The sequence below is a fragment of the Babylonia areolata genome, chromosome 26 (genome assembly GCF_041734735.1).
Source record: "Babylonia areolata isolate BAREFJ2019XMU chromosome 26, ASM4173473v1, whole genome shotgun sequence".
NCBI classification, from domain to species: Eukaryota; Metazoa; Mollusca; class Gastropoda; order Neogastropoda; family Buccinidae; genus Babylonia; species Babylonia areolata.
This window is the reverse complement of record NC_134901.1, coordinates 16,888,802-16,912,543: the sequence shown is the minus strand read 5'-3', so window position 1 is coordinate 16,912,543 and position 23,742 is coordinate 16,888,802. Positions and strand designations below refer to the sequence as shown.

General features: G+C 35.9%; 1 protein-coding gene across 1 annotated transcript in view; it reads left to right on the top strand.

The window, feature by feature from the left end:
- Positions 1–30: 30 nt before the first annotated feature.
- Positions 31–23,742, top strand: part of LOC143300614 (gamma-aminobutyric acid receptor-associated protein-like 2) — a 25,370-nt gene continuing 1,658 nt past the window's right edge. Inside the window, exons 1-4 of the mRNA XM_076614397.1 lie at positions 31–207; positions 5,369–5,424; positions 7,379–7,551; positions 9,107–23,742. The exon at positions 9,107–23,742 is cut by the window's right edge and continues 1,658 nt beyond it. Coding sequence (XP_076470512.1) covers positions 174–207; positions 5,369–5,424; positions 7,379–7,551; positions 9,107–9,197 — 354 coding nt within the window. The 5' untranslated portion in view covers positions 31–173 and the 3' untranslated portion in view covers positions 9,198–23,742. The remainder of the gene's footprint in view (positions 208–5,368; positions 5,425–7,378; positions 7,552–9,106) is intronic.

The window sequence follows — 23,742 nt, the reverse complement described above, 5'->3', positions numbered from 1 at the left end:
AGGGTTTCTGTGCAAAACTGAACGCTGATTGGTCACAGGCCCAGTCACAAGAGCTACCAAAACAATCTTGGTAGTGCCGCCTTCTCACACCTGCCATACACCGAGGAAAATAGCTTTGAAGGCCGTTCTTGTTGCTTATTTTTTACATACTTTCTGTGTGACAAACCAACAGCATGAAGTTTAAGTTCAAGGAGGAGCGTACTTTGGGTAAGATCTGTTATTTCAATCAACGATGTCCGAACAAAGAAGAATGCTTGTGACCATTATAAAGCAAAGGACAATTGAAACTAATAGGTCAATGACTCAGATCATTGTTGTTGTTATCTTGTCACTGAAGAAATGACAAAATGTGCCATACATCACCAAACCTGAACAAGTTTGATTGCTAGAATATCACTCAGCCAAATCTACAGATCTTTGTTACATAACAAGGAAGAAATGGCGGGTGGAACTTCTGTCAACAAGTTGTATCATTGTGTGTGGTCACCATTGGTTCTTGATGTTTTGTTTCACATTCGATGAATAATATACAGTATCACTCTATTCACTCCTTCTGTCCTGAGCGAAGATCAAGGCCAGCAGACTCCCACCTTCAGACTTATTTCTTGATGTCACATTCACCATTCTGATCATTTTCATCTTCAAGCCTTGGGAGGATATAATGTTCAAAATCTTGCTCTTAGTCCATCATGCAAAGCAAACCACCAAGTAATTAAGAAACTAGAAGGGACATAAAAGGACCAAGAGGTAAAAATATGTTTTTAGCCCCTACTACTACAACTATCATTGATGTGGCTGTATTGAATTGGACAACCTGTAATTTCACATAATGATAATCTGTGTCCATGTGTATTTATGTAAGCATTTTATTCAAAAATTAATTAGCAATACTTGATGCTGTTTTCACCCTGGTTGTTTTTCCTGGTTTTGGTATATATATATATGCGTGTGTGTGTGTGTGTGTGTGTGTGTGATTTATCATATAACCAGTACCACACCACACCACAACCGTATTGTTCAGAGGAACAGGTTAGATTTTTACAGAGTAGTAATAGTGACTAGAACAAGAGACTTTCAGCTCTTGTACACTCTTCGAAATTACTTTATGAATTATAAAAATACATCTTAATTTTCGCTTTTCAGGTGTTTATGGATATCTCAGTTCACTTTAGACTTTAGAACTATAGAAGTTAAGTTACAGAACATTGCAACAACAATCATATATATCATTTATATGCATATATATAAAATTTGTGTGTTGTAGCTGACTGTTTAAGACTTACAGCATACAGTTTCTGAAAGTTTTGTTCCACAGACCTGTGATGTTTCTTCATGATTTGAACTTCAGTAACACCTGGTGGGTATAGGGTTTGAAATACTTGGATATCATTATGTGCCACTCATTGAGGGTAACACTAACAGAGTGTGTGTGTGTGTGTGTGTGTGTGTGTGTGTGTGTGTGTGTGTGTGTGTGTGTGTGAGACAGTGCATAGATAGAGGGAGAAAGACTTTCAACAGATTTGTTTGTAAAGTGCAACATACGCCTAGAAGTGATTAAACATGGGATTTGGGTCAACATTTTTTCATAAAAACTTTTATTGGACAATTATATATTTTTTTTAATAAAAACTTTTATTGGACAATTATATATATATATATGTGTGTGTGTGTGTGTGTGTGTGTGTGTGTGTGTGTGTGTGTGTGTGTATACATGTCAAGTTATTTTGCAAAACAAGTTTGAGTCGTGTTTGTTATCAGTTCAGTTGCAAGCAGTTGAGGTACCTGTGTACTGTGTCACTATCAGTATCAGCTGAAATTTGTGTGTTGATTTTAGTGTCACATTTCAGAACTTTTACTTGATATACACTGATCACAAGTTTTTTATTAAAATTTTTTTTTTTTTTTTTTTTTTTTTTTTTTTTTGGTTGTTTGAGTTGCTTCTGTTTTTTTAGGGGTGGGGTGGGGTGTTACATGTTTACACTTTTACAGTTAGATGTTCTTTTGTTACTCCCCTCACTGAATATTGAATGGGTGATACTATAATGTAAAGAAAACAAATTTTTATCATTCTTTTAGTCTTTACGAAATGGACACCAACATTGCATACTAGTTAAATATCACAAAGGGAATCCATGCCACATCAATGTGTCTGTGTGTATGTATGCATCTATTGTCTCATCCATAAATTTTTGTGCTGTTTCAAGTTATTCACGTCTTGTCATTCTGTCTATGCGTCCATGGATAGTGGTTTCCCACAACCTACAGGGTTGATTTTGATGGACTTTTTGGATGAGTGGAAACATAATTTGACTTTCAGGTACAGGTGCTATATAATTATCATAGTGTTTTTAGCTCTCTTGAGGTATTTCCAAGTACTAAGGAGAAAAGGCAGCAGTCAAGTTAGACTTTGAAACTAATACAATGTCAAGTAGACAAAACAATTGATTCCTAAGTCAATTAAAAAGTGTGAGACTGAAAAAGCTTTGTCCTTGATGGTGGATCAAAGTGTGCCAGCAGTGACACTGACCTTGAGTGATTTTTATGGATGTGGAAATTGGAATGTCAAAAATATATTGCAGTTGATAGGACTATTTTGACTTGACCAACAAAGTTACAATCTAAATAAAACAACAACAAAGAAACAACAAAACACATATAAAACAAAACAAAAATTCACTTTTATGACCACACACACACACACACACACACACACACACACACAGCGGGGTTTTTTTGGTTTAAAAAAAAAAAAAAATGTTTTCACTATTGGCGTATTTTGACTTATTAAAAAGGTAAATGGACTTAAAATTCAAAGCATCTCTCAGTTCCTTTTCCAAATCTGAGAGCCACTTGTTCAAAGTGGTTTGACTGAAGCTGAAGCTGTAAATGTCAGACAGACACACACAGGTGTAATTGTGAAGGCCCAAACACACAAAATGTGTGTGTGTGTGTGTAGGGGGAGGGGGGGCTAATTGGGGGGGGGGGGTTTACAATGGGGCAATTCAACATGCAAAAAGAATGCATAAGTAGCCTGTACAGTGTAATATACATGAGTAATCGACAACCGGATGAAAAGGGAGTGTCAGTAAGATTTTTTTGTACATAGCATATTCGTACACAACATATTTAAAAATATAGACCAATTCGTTCAGTGTGTAAATCTGTCTCTGAATTTTAAAGCGTAATAAGTGTACATAGCAAGATTTCTATGGGGGGTAACACATGGGTTTTGTAGAACAGGAACCAATGTATTGTCATTAATATATGTGAACTCTGAAATATATTTCTGGCGGATATGACCATATTCAGGACATACAAAAATTAAATGGTATTCATCTTCCAGGATGCTAGGACAAAACGGGCAGAAACGGTCTACACCAGCTCTGGAATCTTTTATTTATACCAAGCTCATTTAGACCATGTTGCAATCTTATCAACATATATCTAAAACGTTTGACAGTGATATTGTCTAAGTATAATTCAGAATGAAAATCTGTTTTAAGTGACCGATAAATAGAAAATCTGTCACTACTACAAAGTTTAATAAACGAGTCTACTTTAGATTTGTCTGTCATTTTTTGTTTAAGAGACTTTAAGAAGGTGAATTCATTGTCAGTATTCTGGTTCATCCACACATCATGGAAACCATAAATCTCCAGGCATGCTTTGATTTTACCCAGCAAGTTTTCTGACATTTTGTCATTTCTGTCAAAAGAATTCTTGAGCATCGATCCAGCCTGTTTTGGAAATCATGAAAGTGCCATCCTGGTCAGTTTCAACCAGTAGCTGTAAAGGTCACAGTTACTGTGTAAATGGGATGATGCATCAAAATAGCAGAGCAACTGGTAGAGTGCCAGACTAGGAAGTCAGAGAAGTGATTCCAACAACTGAACAAGGCCCAGGATTTTTATTTTTACTTGACCTCCACTATATCTAGTATGATGTTGTGAAAGCTGCTGCTAGTCTTTTGGATGAAACGATTTAACTAAGGTCCCATACAGTGCAGGAACCACCTTACACACAGTAAAGAACCCAAGGCAGCAACACACACACGCATACAATGTGCCCAGCGTGTATGCATGTTTACACATCATAACATGCAGACAGAAAAAAAAAATGGTGCAGGAATGAATACATCAATATGTTTGCAAGGTTTGCCCTGGTAAGAGCAGATAAATATGCTGTCACTGAAGTACAATACAACACAAAAGGAAACCGGTAGTGGTACAAAGTGTACACACTCACTGTGCATGACTGGCTGTATCACTGTTGGCAGGCCAAGTTGCCATGGTTCTTGACTCATTGTGTCTCAGCTGATTTCCAGTTCATTAGAGAGTGATGCTGTAACTACAATCATGGGTTCCCTCTGTCCATCAGATTCAATGTGTCACACTTTAGCCAGTCTGAAACACCTGTAGTGTATGATTATAGCAGGCGTCTATGATTAGCTCTGTGTGTGTTGACTTCATGGAGAGCGAGAGAGAGAGTGTGTGTGTGTGTGAATCAGTGTGTGCACATACAGCAGAGAGATTGACTTTTATAGCTATATACTTATCCTGTCTGCAATACTTTTTCTTGTGATCCCAGTGCATAGATGATTTGACTGTACTTGCAATTGTGCCTGTTTTGCTTCACCTAGTCTGGGATCTACAATAGTTTGATTTTTGTACAACCAATCATCAAACTGTTGTTGTTGTTGTTTTACTTTGTTTTGGTTGGTTGGTTTTTCTTATAGATCTATCAGTTTGTTCGAACATATGAACTGGAAAACGTTAATTGTTCTGTGGCTTGATTTTTTTATTCTTTCTTGTTTTGTTAAAAATCTAAGATTTTTCTTCTTTGCTACTGATATATCAGTATATGCATGCTTCCTCACCTCAGTATATATGTTTAATAAGCATTTGACCAAATTGATTCTTTTCTTCTCGGGGAACAGGATGGATGAGGAAACAAATACACTGTTTATTTATATACCACATGTACTTTCTCATGGGTGGCTGTTTTAATTCATGAATAATAAATAGTATAATGTGTTTTTGTACCCTTTTTTGTTTAAACATTTAAAGTTGAACAAAATCATGCTAAAACTGAAAATCATCTTTTGACATGAAAATTTTGCAGAGAGCTGCCAAATATCTGTGATTGCAAGATAGGTTATGTAGATGAAAACATTCAAAATTGTAAATAACAACTGAGTCCTTTTTTTTGTTGTTGTTGTTGTTGTTCAATGTCATCACTATTATCAGTGGCAAAATCATCTTTGTTTTTTGTTTTTTTTAATAAACATTCTTTATAAATGAATAAAGTGATGCTGTTATTGTTATTAATGTTATCTAACACAAATGCACATACTTTTTCTTGATTACAGAGCAGAGAAGAGCTGAAGCTTCAAAAATCAAGGAAAAATATCCAGAAAGAATCCCAGTAAGTAACAGAACTTGACAGTCATGTGAACTGCCCACTGCTTTTTTAAAATTTTATTTCCATCAGTTATGCCTGGATACATGTTTCAGCTTTTTTGAGAGCTTGCAGAAGAGGAGGTCAGTCATAGATAATACCATCAGAATGCCAAGAAGAGGAAATCTCCAGGCAGGACAAAATCAGCACCTTCCAAAATGCTGTGAAAGCTCAAGGAGAAAGGCAACCTGAGTGACGTTCAAATGGGAGGGTTGACCAAGGTTCATACAGATTTTAAAAGAAAAAAACCCGTGCCTTTTTTAAGTCCTAAAAGGTCTTTTAAGAATTACCCACATTCGCAAAGGTTTCTGATTTTGGCTTTCTTTTGTTATTGTTACTGATAAAATGAAAATGATACATAGTATCTGTCATAGAGAAAGCACAACAGCATTTTTTTTTCCACCTGAGTTTAATGTTAAAAATCAAATAATCATTTTAAAGAACCTGATCCCGTAAGGATTAGCCTCTGGTGTTTTGAAAGTGGGGTTTTTGTTTGTTGATTTTTAAATTTTTAGATTTTATTATTAAAAACCTAAATGAACCCAGGGTGACATTGCTTTCAGTACAAGGAAATATCAGCTTTCAGGAGATCACATGCTTTTATTAAGGACTTAAAACAATAAAATGAAATAAAATAAAATGAAATAAGATAAGCTAGATAACTTCCTGAAGAGCGAGTCAGATTGAAACTGAAAAATATAGTGTATTCATATCTGATATGACAACACTCTTGCTCACTCACGCACTCATTCTCAGTCTCTCACACACACGCACATGCACATGCACACGCACGTACACACACAAACACACAAACACACACACACACATATAAGAAAGCACTTTTTTGTCTTTAAATGACCTTGCCACAAGAAAAAGAATGTGGTATGTGTCACTGTTTGACTGCAGAAAATTGAGGGTTTGCCACAAAAAGAAGGTAATCTGTAGGTAGGCAGGATCATACTACCAATTTTCATTTCATGGAATAAATGATGCCACTCTTGAATTTAAGGGCCGACAATACAAACATGTAATATGAATTTTTTATTTTCCTTTAAATTTCTTTTGAATGCTTTCATGTCCTCAGTAGGGTTCTGGGCTTGAGTCCTTTGACTCCATTGTATCTTTGGTCACCATTGCCAAGGAAACAGTATGAATGGTTGTCTTGTTATAATAATCCCATTAATTTTGTTTAATAACAAATCCACAATTTATAAATCTAAAACCTGATTGCTTGAAGTTGAATTCATAACGGGTGGCACATAACTTTTTTTCAGATATTGTATATTGTATCTGTGAATCTTACTATAGAAAAAAACGGTTGAATTATCATAAAGAATACCTTTCATTTGAGTTGCATAATGTTGCTTTTACTTAGCTGGTTGTAGAAATGAAAAGAATCATTGTATATATATTTTTTTTAAGTAAGAAGAAAGTCCAGAACAAAATGCCCACAAGTATAGAAATTGCATACAAAGTTTCAGAGGTCTTGTTATTGCAATCCTCAGGTTAAAATGATAAATATGTGAAACATGAAGAAGAAGGAAGAAAAACAAAAGAGGAAACACATACTTAACTGTGACCCACTAGTGCTGAAACAATAACATTTAATTACACATACTTAACCGTGACCCACTAGTGCAGATTCCGGCAGGGGTCTGACATTCCTGTCCTGTGCAAACCATTATCCGCATTCCTATTACAAAACCTTCTTCAGCTTTACTGCACTTATACAGTCATGCATCTGATGAGTATGGAGACATTCATAAACTGTCAGCTGAATTACTAATCAAAGGTGGAAAATTTCTCTTTAAAAGAAGGGGGAGGAGGGGGTGGTGGTAGAAATTGACTGTAGTGTTTGGAATTAACTTTGTCCCATGAAACTGCCACATTGATATAGGTAATACTGCCCGTTTACTTTCAGGTAATCGTTGAGAAAGAGCCTCGTTCCCAGATCCAAACAATGGACAAGCGGAAGTTTCTTGTGCCGTCAGAAATTTCTGTTGCCCAGTTCATGTGGATCATCCGCAAGAGAATTCAGCTTACACAGGTCCAGGCTCTGTATCTCTTTGTTGGTAAAAGCCTCCCGCAGTCAAGGTATGGAAAAATTGTATGTGTGTTGTGTGTGTGTGTGTGTGTGTGTGTGCTTGTGTGTATGTAAAGGAATCAGAATGCTTTGTGTGGAACAATACATTCACATTATCATCATATAATAATGATGATCATCATCATCAATTAAATATTTGTTATCAGACACATACAAAAACATACACACACACATACACACACACACACACACACACACACACACACACTTGCATGCATGCACACTCTGTGATATGTACAGATATATACAGTCTCACACATGCACACATGCATGTACGCACACATGTGCCTGTGCACACACACACACACACACACACATACAGAAGCATGCACGCCTGAGCACACAAAATGTCTGCATATGCACAGTCACACACACACACACACATGCATGCAAACAAACACACATGCAAACACACACACACAAACTCATATATACACACACTTCACCGAGACAATACAAAGCTCACAAAAAAGCAGTGAAGAAAAAATGCAGTCTGGCCCAACGTTTCTGTTAAGTGATTGTGATGCCAGTTGATCAGCAGTAATCATAGAACATAAAAAAATGTATCATAAGGCAGCACCAGAAATTAGAGCAGATATATGTCATCATTACTGTCACATATATTGGTGTCAAAAGAATAACAGCTGCAGCAACAGCATGTCATGTTGACGATTGCTTGATTCACACCAAAACAGCTGCAGGCAAGCATCCCAGAATAGGGTTCGAACAGTCATAGAAGTTTAGAAAAGTCTTGGCAAAATGAGAGAACCATTTCAGGGGCTGAAAAGTCTTGGAAAAATTTGTGTGCCCTGTAGTCAGGGTGTGCAAATGTCCTGGGAATTTTGATAAAGCTGTATAGAATAATAACTTTGTTGAAAAAAGATGGTTTTTTGTTTGTTTTTTTTTAAGGTTATCCACCAGTCTTTTTCAGCAGCAGTGGAGAAAATGTTTTTGATTTGATTTGGCTTTATGTTTGATTCGGAAAATGTTCAGTGTGGTCAAGGGAAAAAGTATAGAATTTTGTTTGGTCTCATCTGTTGGAACCCTGCCAGAGGAACAGACATCATTAACCAGCATCATTATCTGACAAATATGGTGATATATAAACATTTCCATTGGTTGTCAGGTGGGGTTGTTTTGATGAAGGACTATGGTTTGGTTGTTTTGAAGAAAGACTACGGTTGCAGTGAGGAAGAAAGTACCTTGGTAAAAGAGTTGCAGTGTGAGTTAGAAAGGAGCAAAAGGAAAGAGAATGGACAATTCACTGAAGGAAAATTCTGTTGTTTTTAAGTAATAAACAAAAAGAGTGATTTTGCTTTGAAAGGTGCCCAACATGGAGCCAATGCTTCTTTGAGCTTCTGTGAGCTGGAAGGCTGACGATGGAAAACGCAGAGCGTCATTGGCTGGGTGAAGTTGTGTACCTCTCTAAGAAGCAAAATTGTGTTTTTTTTGTGTAAGCATTTATTGTGCCATGCTCTGTCCTGGTTTAATTCCTGTCTTTTTCTTTTCCTTTTTTTTTATGTGTTAATCTGTTTTTTGTTGCAGTGCCAGTATGAATGAAGTGTACGAAGAGCACAAAGACGAAGATGGATTCCTCTACATTGCTTACAGTGGAGAGAACACATTTGGCGACTAACTTACCTGACCACCATTTTTTATCAGTCCATTTTATGCCTCATTTGTCTTTTTTTGAATGTTTGGTTTTTTTTTGTTTCTGTGTAACTCCCTTCTTTGTCCCCTCCTCCCCCCCCCCTGCCTTTTTTTTTTTTTTTTTTTTTCAGTCAGTGTATGTTGTTTTTTTTTTGGTTGTTTTCTTTTCCATGTTTACCCCCACCCCCACACCCCCCCTGTCAAAGGAATGTGACACTTTGTATGCTTTGGATGACTTTGTGATGTGTAAGTCACGTAAGTGGATAGTGTAGAGGGGAAGAAGAGTGCATAAAGTGAGAAGAGTGTGACCCTTGAACAGCAACCAAAATACAGTGGAAAGAGAATGCGAAGAAAACAGACATGTGGATGTGTAGAACACGGTTCACCACTGTGTGGGAAGGGAGGAGTCTGTGACAGTGTGAGTCAAGACAAGCGCATGGATGAATTCAGATTGATGGAAACGCAGCACAGAGAAGAACCGCATGGCACTTATCATCAGCCAGAAAATGACATGGTGGAAAGCAATATCAGGAAGGAAGAATAACTGTAATAAAAATTTTGTGTGTGTGTGTGTATATATATATATATATATATATATATATATATAATTTTTCATTATATGTGTGAAACAGACGGACAATGCAAGCTTGAATGTTCAAGAAAGTGTACACAGAAATGGAAAATATAAAGAATAGAGTCACCTGGGAGAGACTTTCATAATGGTGGTGAAGTTCCTGATTGTATCCAGATAAATATATATATATGTATACTATGTCAAGATGAATTTGAGATGTCAACTGTTGTATAAAATCATGTACTAGGGACCATGTGCACTGGTTTCAGGGAATCCCAGGTGATGAGGGTATTTTATTTCATTGTTCCCTTCCCCCTGTACACCATCTTCCAATGTACACTTACCCAGTACATCTTTCCTCTTCCCACCTTCCATCTTTTTTTTTCTTTTTCTTTTTTTTCTTTTTTTTTATAGGCATTTTAGTGAGATTGCTAATTTGATGGATATCAGTCAGGCAAGGACTCGGTTTCTGCAGATATGCCAGTTTGATTTTAGAACAGACGTTTTCTGTGTTCCATTCATTCTAGCAGATTCATATATATCTTCTTTGAGTAGGGTGTTAGTGATTTAGGGATTCAAGAAGAGGAAATTTATGTGTTTGTTAGTTACTTCCAGCAGTCTGGTTGTAGTACATAGATTTCAATGGGCGAGGCCTTCGGGTTTGAACTGATGGAAAGTCTGAGTGAAGTCAAATCTGATTTCTTACAACAGGATTTTTTCAACAGTTAAAAAAAAGGTCTGTTCTTAGAGGACATTTGTGGAATAGCTAAACCTGTTTAATCACACATACTATTCTGTGACCCACTGGTGCAGACTCTGGCAGGGGTGTGATTCCCTGCCGGAGGAAGAATTTCCTTTTTGAAAATAGAATTACATTAATGATTGCTGGCAGAACTGATGAATCCATTTCAGGAACAGAGCAATCAGTAAAAAAAATAAAGGAAGAGATTCAAGAGTAGCTGAAATCCAGTCCTGTCACTTTTTTTTTTTTTTTTTTTTTTTTTTTTTTTTAAGCGCTTCTGACATGGTGATGTTCTTTTAAAACAAGCTTATTACTTATTTTGGGAAACAAATACTGGTACATCTGAAAACAAATGCATTGTTTGGAAACCAGTTTGTAATAATTTAAGCTGGATTTGTGATATTTCAAAACTCCATGATCATATTACATCCAAACAACAAGCAACTTTTTCAGGAATGTTGTGAATCAGTTTTATTCATTCACTAGCTATTATTTGTTGTTTTCAACATTATGTTAGTGGGTTGGGAACACACTGTGTCTATTTTGATTCAGATTTAAAGGAAAACAATTGTACCTTTAAGGATTTTGCTACTCACAGATAGATTTAGATAATCTTTCATATGATGTGTGTTTTGGAGGGAGTTTTTTTCTGTTCAAGGCTTAAAAGAAATAGTCAAATTACTGTGAATATTCTGTGATAACGGACATACTGTTAATCAGTTAATAATGGGTTTTTTTGTTTGTTTTTTATTAACAGTATTCAAATACTGTTAATGAAAATGAATATTGTCTGGTATATTGATATATTATCAGATGAAAATGATGTCTAAAAAGAACTTAACAAGTGTTTGTCTGTGTGCATAGTGCATGCAAGATTGTGAGTATAAGATTATGTGTGTGTGTGTGTGTGTTAAATATGTTTAAAATTGTGCTCAGTAGTGTATTCCCAGAGAAGTTAAATTTGCTATGAGATATTCCCAATGAAGTATTTCCTAAAAAAAAAAATTAAAAAAAAAGAGAGAGAGAGAGAGAAAGATTATCAGAATTTTCAGAAAAATGTAACTCGAATCTGTCACTGTCTTGCTTGTCAGCATCCATCTTGTCCTGTTTCAGTTAGTAAGGGATGTTTCTAAAACTTGGAATTCAACAGTACTTCTTTGAAACATCATTTTGAAATCATGTAATACAAAAGAACTTTAGTTCAGGCCAATCTAATGTGCATGTACTTTAAGATATGGCCAAATTATCCACTTGAAGATATAAGTATCTAATGACCAAATAGTTGAGTTTGTTTCATTTAAAGATCTGTTGCCAGACCTTCTCACCCAACACTCTTCCAGTAAAAACTCTCCATATCTTTTTCAGTATTTTGATGTAATAAATCATCTGATGGTGTTGAAATCCCTTTCAGTTTCAGTTAGTTGGAATGAGGTATTATTATCAATGCTTGTGTAATATTTCTTTTGGTGTCATATACTGTAGTGTGTGCAACTCCCACGTTCACTCGTATATACGCGAGTGGGCTTTTACGAGTATGACCGTTTTTAACCCACCATGTAGGCAGCCATACTCTGCTTTCAGGGTGTGTATGCTGGGTATGTTCTTGTTTCCATAACCCACCAAACGCTGACACAGATTACAGGATCTTAAACGTGCGTATTTGATCAAATGCTTGCGTATACACGAAAGGGGTTCAGGCACTAGCAGGTCTGCACATATGTTGACCTGGGAGATCAGAAAAATCTCCACCCTTTACCCACCAGGCGCCGTCACCGTGATTTGAACCCAGGACCCTGAGATTGAAAGTCCAATGCTTTAACCATTCAGCTATTGCGTCCGTCGTCATTCCCTTTTAATTCTTGCCACATATTTGTTTTACATGAATGTTTTGGTAATTTGATATTTCAGTGAAAAAGTGTAACTTAGATATTGTCTGTTGATCCATTCAACCATGGGAAGTTTACAGCCTCAGTAGGTTTCCATGACATATTGATACCCCCCACCCCCAAAAAATGCAGAAAATATACTGATTTTCCTCCAAATTACGTTTTGACATAGCTAGAAATATTGTAGAAGTTACTTCCCTTCCTTCATGTTGTATGCGTATACATGTAGGAACATGAAAACCATTTTGATGAGACAAATTTTGACACAAGAGGAGTGCTCGGGTGCAGGGCTGAACAATGGATGAACCCCTTGACTGCCGAGCTTTGTGATCATTGTGGCATGAATCAGATGTGCTTTGAATGGTGTCGTTGGTTTTGTTGAACAAATGTAAAGCAATTCCAAAAGGCAACAAGCCTAGATAAAGGATGATGACCGACATTCTAGCCTGGAAATTCAGTCTCAGTGAGGTGAGGTGACAGCACTTCACTGACAGTAATACTTGTCAGCAGCAGTCAGGGGGTTAAATAACGAATACAGTTTACCTGTTAAAAAAGAAAAGAAAAAAAAGAGGGAACATGTTGACATGTCAGCGCATGCACATGTCATTTCTTTTTCCTCCTATCTCTTTTCTAGTTCTGTTTAGAGTGGTGAACACTACCCAGGACATAGCATCACCCACGTCATCATTTTACAATGCTGTTCTGAGGTCAGTTACTTTTCTCACCATCCTGTTCTCTGTGTCAAGCATAATCATCAGCCCATTAAAGAAAAAATAACCCTGCCCTTTTCATGGCATGAAACTTGCAAGAACAAGCAGAAGAAATATTTCATGTGGAGTTTTATCAACCCTATCGGTCCTATTCTAGCGCCAAATTATTATTTTAACTTTCAGCTTTCTTTCGAGAAAGTACATGTGAAAGGTTCCTTGGGCTGTGCACCAGATATATAAAACCACGAGAATATGTACAATATGAAGAAGAAGAAAAAATAAAGCTGTACCAAATATTGGTATGTATATATAACATTTCGTATGTTCGAAATAGAACATAGGCTATGAGTCTGTGCAAAAGCTTGTGCATTATGAAGATAAATTAATTTATCTAATAGAAATTAATTTATCTAATAGGATCACAACTGATATACCATCAGTTTGAACTTGTAATAACAAAAGAGAAGAAAAAACAAACTAAGTTTCCTGCACATTTTCTTAACAGTCTCTGACCTATCTTGGAACTCTATTGTCTGTCTCTTTCTGTTTAGGTTTGCTGATAGACTGCTATCCAGCTTTGGAAAGTTTCATTTTTAGATTAATTATTTGATTGAGTCCATGATGAAGATTTTCCTTTGCATTTGACATTAAATGACCATGGCTGCAATTGGTCTGAAGTGGTGTGGCAATGATGGATCCTCCAAAAGGAGAGAGAAAACATCAACACTGCTTAAGTATTAAATTTAGTCAAATGATGTCAGATGTGCTGCAGCCTTGGGGATTAGTCTGCTTGCTTTGGAACTAAACATGCATGGTTCTATCCCACTCGCATACCCTTTTTTTTTCTTTTTTTTTCTCCCAAACTTATTTTTAATATATTTAATACAGAGCACTTTTCAATGATTTATTAAATCTCTTTTTTTTTCCTCCTTATGATTCATTGACTGGATAAAGCACGAAGCACAAGCAAGTCTTGAAGGCTTTGCCTCTTGTTTACAATGTATCCGTTAATTCCTGGGTGGCACCACAAGCCAGAATCACACAAGAGATTAACAGAAAGAATCCAGGATGGCAGCAAAAAATGAATGTGAAAATTTGGAGCTGTTGGCTGCATTTCATCATTCAGACAGAAAAGGTGTGTTATATCATGACTTGTTCCAAATTAAATACTGTCTAAACCAGAAGGTGTTTCCATCTTGGTTTGAGCAGTATTTGATTGGAAAATGTAACAATACAAATAAACGAATTGAACAGGGTAAGAACATCTTTCCCAGTTCTCTTATAGGCCTCGTTTACAACCTTGATGAGATCAAGACCAGAGCATGTTCTAGAGCATGGAAAAGTATTATCATGTGTCCATGTTGTCATTCTGGTCTTTTGATTTTTGAGAGGACCTTTGACCTATAAGGAATTTAATGCAGCCGTGCTGAAACTGGGAATCTTGTAGGAAATGGGTTTAACTAATGCCCTTCTTTTTTTTCTTTTTTTGTTTTTGTTTTGTTAGCATTTCATATCATACACTTTGGATATTCTCAAGTTTTGGCAAAGATGAAATGACAAGCGATAAATGAAGAGAAAATGACACTTCAATAAATAGCCAAAAAAAGTTATTTATATAAATGCCTGTGTAAATCATCAGATATAGATTGAGACACACTCATCATTCTGCCTGATTTTTCCCTTAATTTATCCTTTTTTTTTCTTCTTCTTTTGCCAGATGGACCACACAGGGTAGACATATCTTTTGTCCACAGGGTGTTGAAGGGTGAAAGTCTACTGACACACACACACACAAAAAAAACACAAGATGTTAAATTCATATGTGAACTGCTTGAAGAAAAAAATAAATCATCAACCATTTTATCATTGTGTTGACCCGAACTTTGCACAAACGTCACCAGAAACCTTTTCATTCACACAAGGGAGCAAAACTTTTCAACTTTCACATGCAAATTTTACTAACCTTGGGGCAGACACCTCCTCAGCTGAAGCAGTATTCAATGAGATTCCCCTCTGCCAGGCCCATTACTGGAGCAAATGACTCCCTTGTCACCACATGTATCTCTCTTGAAGAGATTTCCATCAAAACCAAGCTCCTGGATCAGGTTGTTGCAAGCTCCCCTGTGCTTGCTGCCTGGGCTCCAAAATGTTTTTCACCCAAAACGGATGCTTCTTCTTTGGCTTTGCTTTTTTTTTTCTTTCTTCCATGACAACAAGCATACATTCAAATTTTTTTTTCAATTTCTTACACAGAGTGTTTGCTTAGATTGTAATGGTTCCATGGTTTCAATCAACACTGGTGGATACATTTCGTGTCTATGGATGGACTGCTCTTTTTTCTTAACATGCAAATTTCAAACCTATTCTTTGCATGCAAATTTCACATTTTTTTTTTTTCGGGGGATTTCACAAAGTCTGAAATTAGAAACAGAATGACAATAATTGCATTGACTCTCTCTCGGCTTATTGGCGTTCATTCCTCTCTGAACTTATCACAACCATGCATTCTCTAAACACTGCATTTGTTGATTTTCTGTCTCATTGTTTTAGTTTGAGAAGTATGTGCATTGTCGAGCAAGAAAATTGATGTTAAGCAGGAGCGTGCCATTTGTATGCATGAGTTCGTTCCTGATGTATATGTGTTACGTTGGATATAAGCATTGATTTGTATGAGACTCTTCTGCCAAATTTTTCCCTTAGTTTGTTTAAGAAATTGATTGAAGTGATACAATGTATTGTGAACATCATTCCTGTTATTGGGAAGTTTTTTTCTTTTTTTTTCTGCCATCAGTTTTGAACCACATTGTGTTATCTGTCATCCTTGTGGTGTTTTACTAAGTATCTTTTCTTTCTTTTTTTTCAAGTTATATATAGCTTATGGTTTTTATTTATCGGTGGTTATGTATTTTTTCAGCTTTTTACTTGTGTGTCTTTGATTTTCCATCCTTTTTGAGTATCTTTTGTTAAGATTTGAATATGATTTGAGCTAGCAATTGGTGGTGGGATTTTATATAAACCTCTGCATTAAGCATTTTTTGTCTTTTTTTTTTTTTTAACCATAGAATAAAATTTTAATTAGTTGTTTTCTGTTTTTGTATCTTTGTTTTGTTTTTTGTTTTTTCATGTTTTTCAATTCATTGTCGCTGACCTGATTTAAAAAAAATAAAATACTGTTTGAATTAACTATTGCTGATGTGTTTTTGTTTATGAAATAAGATTTTTTCCAAATTGTTGCTGATAACTTTTTGTGTGTGTGTGTGTCTGTTTGTTAATAAAGTATGGTTACAGTTAATTCTTGGTTTATATATATATATATATGTGTGTATATATATATATATATATATATATATATATATATATATATATATATATACATGTATATATAATATTTATATGCATTATCACTTGAATATGTTATTTTCTTGATTAGGTCATCTTTTGATATCTTTCTCTCAGCAGTTTCCGTATGACTTGATTTTTTTTGCAGTCTTCACTGGTACATACAATTAGGGGGAAAATGATACCAGGTATGTGTGGGTATTTCAACAAGTACTCGAACCAGTTGGGGGGGATGGGGGGGAGGGGACCTAGAAATAATGGATGGAAAAGAAACAGGTACTGTCTGAAGAAGGCTTTATTAACAAAGGGTGAAACTGTTCATTATTTAGAAGAAAATCCTCATCTATGATAAAGCTGTTACATAGTTCTATCTTACTGACACTGCAAACTATTTTGTTTTAACCAGTGAAATGTTAACAGCACGCATAGTTTTTAAATGTGTTCATCATTAGAGGAAAATTCCTCCCATTTTCAAAAGCTGCTAAATTGCTAGTCCTGATAAACCTTGTCAGCCATTTGATTTGACCAGTATTTAAATGCTGCCAGCACAGGTGTGCAGTCTTGTTGTGTGTTCTCCCCAGTGATACCCACACTACTGAATTCAGCATTACCTGGGCAGCTGCCACCCCGAAATGAAACCAAACATTTAGATTCATGTTCAGAAATGTTTCCACCTTGGAAAGATTGGTAAAGGGAGAGGACTGCTTATTCCCTCAAGCTGGGTTGTTTTTTGTTTTGTTTTTCGAAACTGATTTGCCAAGTCAACTTTCCATGTGTGAAAATCTGTATGCATTCTCTTTGTTGGGACCACCAGCATCCTCAGCTGTACATTGTGTTTTTATTCCCCATTGTCCTTGCTCAATTTTCTTCTTCTTCAATACTGAGTTCTGCTTGGAGTCGAGTAAAATGATCCTGAATGAGAACAAATTTGTGTGGCACCTGATGAGAATTTACGTCATGTAGTCTAATGAAAACTGACTTTCCCTTTGTTTTTTTCCTCCTTCCTATGTCTTGTGGTTCTTTGAACCATGTAACCTTTGCAGTCTTTAGATAAATGTTTGTCGTAAGATTGTGTGTGTGTGAGTGGTACTTGTGCAAGTGTGTGTGTGTGTTTTGATTCACAAAAGTTGTCAATGGAAACATCTATGATTTCTCTTGTTCCAACTACCACACCCCACCTCCTCTTTCTCAGAGGTTGTATGTGGATATGCTGGTATCTCTCCCTCCCTCCCTGCCTCTATTCCAACCACCCTGCTGTTTGTTGCACAATGATATTTCCTTGTAGGTATTTCATTGCCATGGTTTTATGATGTTCTGGTTTGTGAGTGTGTGCATGTTGTTGTTTTTTGTTGTTGTTGTTGGTTTTTTGTTGTTGTTGTTGTTGTTTTTTGTCAGCATGGAAGACTGTTTTGATGACATAGCTGAACTTCTGAAAAATGATGAAAGTACTGGTAAATACAGATGCAAGAGTAGATATTATGTGTTGTTTATGAACATGCAGCTGTATGGTTTAGTTTAGCGACCTATTGGCTAGCGCCCTTTAAGGTCAAGTTGCTGGGGTCTTGGTTTGGTGAAGGTTTCGTTGTTCAAGTGGATGAGTCCTGTCAGGCATGCGGACAGAGTTTGCGGTTTGTATTGTTTTATTTTGAACGCTGTTGCATCAATGCCAGAATAAAGGTGTGAAAAACAGTTTGTCGATGTGGTGTGCCTGTCTATTGCCAGCAAAACCCGAACAAAGTAACATTGCCAAGCAGAGGTTGACAGTGCAAAATTTCAGATAAATGGCCAGATACATCACAAAAAATGTTACCTTTTTTTGTTACAGGACGGTGAAGCTTGCTGAATGTAGCAGTTGGCTCTGTTTGTTGGCTCTGTTTGTTTCAGTGTGGAAAACTAAAAAAACAGATAACGCTTATCTAAAACTTTAACTGGACATGGAGCCCCAAACCCAACGCAGTGATGATCAGCAAGAACTTAAAAGTCTTGTTGGAATCCCAAACTGCTCTCAGGCCTCAATGTGAATCATATTGCAAGCTGATAATTACTATTCAAAGTCATCACTCTAATCTTATCGTAATTCTGCCAAGATGCAATTCTTTGTCAACTTTGCAACACAAGGGGAGTAACTCATGTCCAGTTCTCTCACACTACAACACAGCAAAGATTGTCCAATCCAGGCACCAACACTTTATATATATATTATATATATATATATATAATTTGCCACATGATTAGAATGACAGATTCACAAATTTCAAAATAAATCTTTGGGTCAATAGCATTAGAAAAGCTGATGTAAAAAGAGGGAATACCAACAGAAGTGACATGGTATTCCAAGAATCACACCACAATCTAGAACATTTAAGAAAGCTGTTACTGAAAGGAAAAGGCTTAGAACAATTTTCCAATAACATCATTTACATTTTTAAGCTTATTTGGTATAAATATGTAAATCAATACATTATGAAAGAAAAATGTATTCAACATCTGAGTGACAGGTAAAACCATCAACAAGAAGTACACATGCTTTCTTCCTTGGATCTTTTGGTTGTGAATCTTTTCTTGCTAATCTGTACATTTCATACCTTTACACCAAGAAACATTGTCTCAGAAATTATACGTACTTAAAACATGAGTGTTCAGTTTGACAATCAACAGCAAATCTATAAAGTAGTTGCAAGCCATATCCTGAACCCCCTACCCCCAATATCCCCCTCTCCGAAAACAGTTGTGTGAATCTGTGACAGGTTTGTGTGAAAGTATTTATATAAAACAGTATTCCTGCTGTTTCCATATGATTACTACAGGCATGTTTTTTTTGTCAGTGTATATTTAGATGTCAATCCAGATGTCTTCTGGCACTGCTTTTGTCTGTAAACATGCATAGTGGTGTCCCTTGACGTATTTTAACTGTTTTTGTTTTTGGTGTTGTTTCCCCATACATTTTTCAGTGTTTTTTTTCTGAATGAAGAATTCGGGATGTAATTTGGTACTTTGTACCTCCTGCCCTCTTCTCTGCTGTTTTTCAATTGTGCCAGATATTGTTTTCTTACAATACTGACAGGTTTTCTTTTTTCTTTCTTTTGGCATTCATGTGCTGCAAGTCCCATCTTTACTCACATCTTCGAATGGGCTTTTACATATTTTACCCTGCCATATAACCAACCATCCTTCATTTTCGGGTTGTGTGTATTCTGGGTATATTCATGTTTTCATAGCATAACAAACACTGACACAGATTACCAGATCTTTAACATGCACATTTCATGGTATATTCATGTTTTCATAGCATAACAAACACTGACATGGATTACCAGATCTTTAATATGCACATTTCATCATTTTCATGAGTTAACACACGAAGTAGATTAAGGAACCAGCAGGTCTGTACATTACTGCATCTGTTGACCTGGGAGGTTGAAAAAAGATCTCCACCTTTAATCCACCAAGCACTGATATCAGGATTGAACCCAAGACCCTCAGACTAGAAGTCCATCACTTTAACCATTTAGCTATTACATCCACGCTGTTGGGGTTTTTTATGTGTTTTTTTATGGCTGTCAAAATATGTATTTATTTTTTTCATAATCTATTTGATTTCATGATTTTGGGCCTTCATCTGACTGAAGATATTTCATTAGGGGGTATGAATGGTATGGCACAAATAATTTTATATTTTTTATATAACTGAACCAGTCTTTTGTGTTTAGTTCTGGCAGACTGAAGTTCAGGAAATGAAAAATTTATGAGTTTCTGAATTCAGAATATACCCAAACAAAAACACTTAAGAACTCTTTCTTTTCTTTTTTTTTAAACTATTAAGGTCAGTGTCTCTTTTCTCTGCACAGGTCCTATGTTTTTGTTACAAGTGACTGGATGTCTCAGAGCTCCTTAAGCTTAGAACTGGTCTACCAAACATGTTTTGTGAATAGATACATACACTTGCATTGTGTGTGCGTGTGTGTGTGTGACCTCAGGTACATTGGGTATACTGTGTACACTTTCTCAGAAACAAAATCAAAATCATTTTTGAAACAGATTTTTAGTAGCAACGATGAATGGAAGAGAATAATTTCTGCAACTGAAGTTATTTCCTTATAGGAGGGATTACTTCTGTTATTGATTTTTCAAATAGAAATTATGTTTGTTGCCATAATATATAAAATCATGGGAAATTGAGGGGAAGGGGGTTAGGGGTTTGGCAGAATATCACTAATGGAGACCTGTTTGAGAAAGAGACGTGTCTTCAGTAAGTTCTGGTAATGATACATTCTTCCCAACTGTGGCACATAGATTATTTTAGTGCAAATTGTCATGATAGATTCAGGGAACTGTAAATCACTGTTCGTCAGCAATAAATATTTACACAGAAAAAACGTGGTTAAAGTGTGAGATGAAGGCTTGTTGAAACATGAAATAAAGAGAACAATGGGATGTAAACTTTTCTTTTTGTAGTGATTAAATTTGTATGTATGTTCATATACATGCGTATGTGTGTATGTTTTTGTGCAAATGTCTTCCTTTTTGTTGTTGTCAATGTACTTTTTGTCAGCATATCTATTTTTTGCCTTATTGATACATGAAAATGTTAGGATTAGTTGTTGTTTTGTTTTTGTTTTTGTTTTTTAACCTGACTGAAGAAATAATGTTTGGCAAACATGTAGTGTTTGAGTGAATAGGTATTACTTTCACCACTGGTCTATTTCATTGATACATTTCATTGATTTCTGTGCTGTTTGAATCAAAGGGAGCTGGCATGTCGTTTCATTTGTTGGCTTCATTAGCCCTGTTTTCTGCATGTTGTCAGTCTTTGAATCCTGTCTTATAATCATTGCTTGTGTCGTATGAAACCATGGGGTGCATTATTTTAAGCATTGCTTCTTGTGGTCTATTAAAGGGCAACTTTGATTGGTATCATACCTTATTTGGATCATTATATATATATATATATATATATATATATATATATATACATGCGTGCGTGCGTGTGTGTGTGTGTGTGCGTGTGCGTGTATGTGTGTGTGATAGGGACTAAAGGTACAAAGACAGAAAGAGTGATGTGATGAATTTCTGTTTGCAAAAGGTGTTGACTGGGCAAGGCTTTACTATGCATGACAAATCTTGTGTTCATGGAAATGAATTATCATGCTTTCAGCGGAGACCCATTGCCACAGAGAAAACGTCACAACAAAACTTGTGGCTGCCTTAATGACAGCAATTTCATGCATGTTTGTTTGAAAGTGTTTCAGTCTGGTTAACATCAAACTTGAATCCAAGTATTTCAGAAAACTGGCTGCATTTCTGGCTGAACACAAAAATGTCACTTGCTTTTCCAGCTTTGTACCTACTGTTCAACTCTCAACTTATTCAGTTTGTTTTTGTTTTGTTTTTTCTTTTCTTTTTTCTTATTTTTTTCTTTTCTTTTTCTTTTTCTTTTTATGTTTCTATTGTCATTCAGTAAACATTCCGATCACCAAGACATATCATGAAGATGCAGTTCAACTGTGAGTTTTAATTGCTGATGATCAAAGTGTGAGGAACATATGTCATGTCCTTAGCATTAATGCTTCACAACCAGTATGGCTGACTATGTGTTGTCTACAAGGTAACCCAAAATAGAAAAAAATCTAACAACGATGGCAAATAGCAGTCATCACAAATGCATTGCAGAATGTTGCAAACATGGCAAACCTCTGTTTACAAAGACAGCAAATAGCTGATGATAAGGTACATCCCAAAGACAGTAATGATACTATTGATAATGGATACATAAATAGCGCTCTATCCAGAAAACTATAGGTGCTTTACAAAACACATATTACACAAAACACATTGCATCAATGTTACATATACACACCAAAATGTACCCAGCAAACTATACATGCACACACAAGATAGTGACAGTGTTTAATGGCTTACCGGAATGTGATGTGACAATACTGTGGCAAGTGCAACGTCACAGCACAAAAGATGACTGCAAGACATACACAATAGCAAACACCTTAATTGTAACAAAATATTTTACTGTCATAGTTTAAACATGGCAAATATATGTACTTATGGCATACCTTGAAGCAACAATCAGTGGCACAATATGAATTATTACAATATAAAAATCAAACTACAGTTATGCAACGTTGACAAATCTATAAAGCAGGGACAAACAGCAAACATCAATGTAATCCAGTGTCAGAAAGTGATGGTCAATAACACTGGAAGGAATATGATCTGAATATAATTGCCAACATAAAAGTAATGTCTGTCTTAACAACAACGACTGTTATTGTCAAAGTAGATTGCAAAACATCAAATAATGCAAAATAATGTATAACACACTGTAAATAAAGTGACCATATAATGCAGGTATTCATCATCCATGGGAGTTCAGTTTATTCTTTTTACATAGTATTCATTAGGCACTTGGTTATTTTTACATTCAATTTTTTTCCATATGAAAAGGTATTGCCATAGTCCAGCACCATCTCACCATTCTTTTTTTTCGCCATGTGTGTTTCCAGTCAAAACAGGTTTTGGGAATACAATTTTTTAAACTTATAGAAATGAAGCAGAGCATAGATTTGTGTTTTATGTTGTTTATGTTTTAGTCTCAGATTTGCAATTGGGAAACATATACAGAACATTGACAGTGATGGCTGTCTTGCAGCCACGGATACCTTTACCAATACTATATGCATGCTGCTCTCAGCATCACAAACTGCCACCTCAAGCAAAACACAACTGATGCATCCAGAATGCCACAGTATAGAGGTGGTGGACAGAGGAGAGAAAAAATCTGGCCTGAGGGCAGTTTGAACCACTGTCCCTTGATATTCTCACTTTTCGGGTAGACAGATTGCCCACTGGGCCAAAAAAACCCAAAAACCCACTCACCCTGTGTATTAACAAAGACAGCAAACAATATCACACCACAACAGCAGTTTGAAAGCATGCTTTATACAGCATGTGAAAGGTATGTCATGTGTCATGAAAAGAAAGAAGAAAAAAAAGTAGGGCTACAATATTCAAAAACCACAACTATGTTAAACCCACTCACCATTGTTGAATTCAGACATCACTTACCACTACTCACAACAAAATTATATATCTGATATCAATTTGGGAGACATTCATCAATAATGGCAGTCATGCAATATGGATTCAAGCCGAAAAAAGAATAATTAACATTCAAAAACAATTGTGCAAGTATGCTATTCAGAGTAACTCATTGCACAATCTAACAGTAGTGAACTAATTTTCAGGATAAGAATTAATGGTCAATA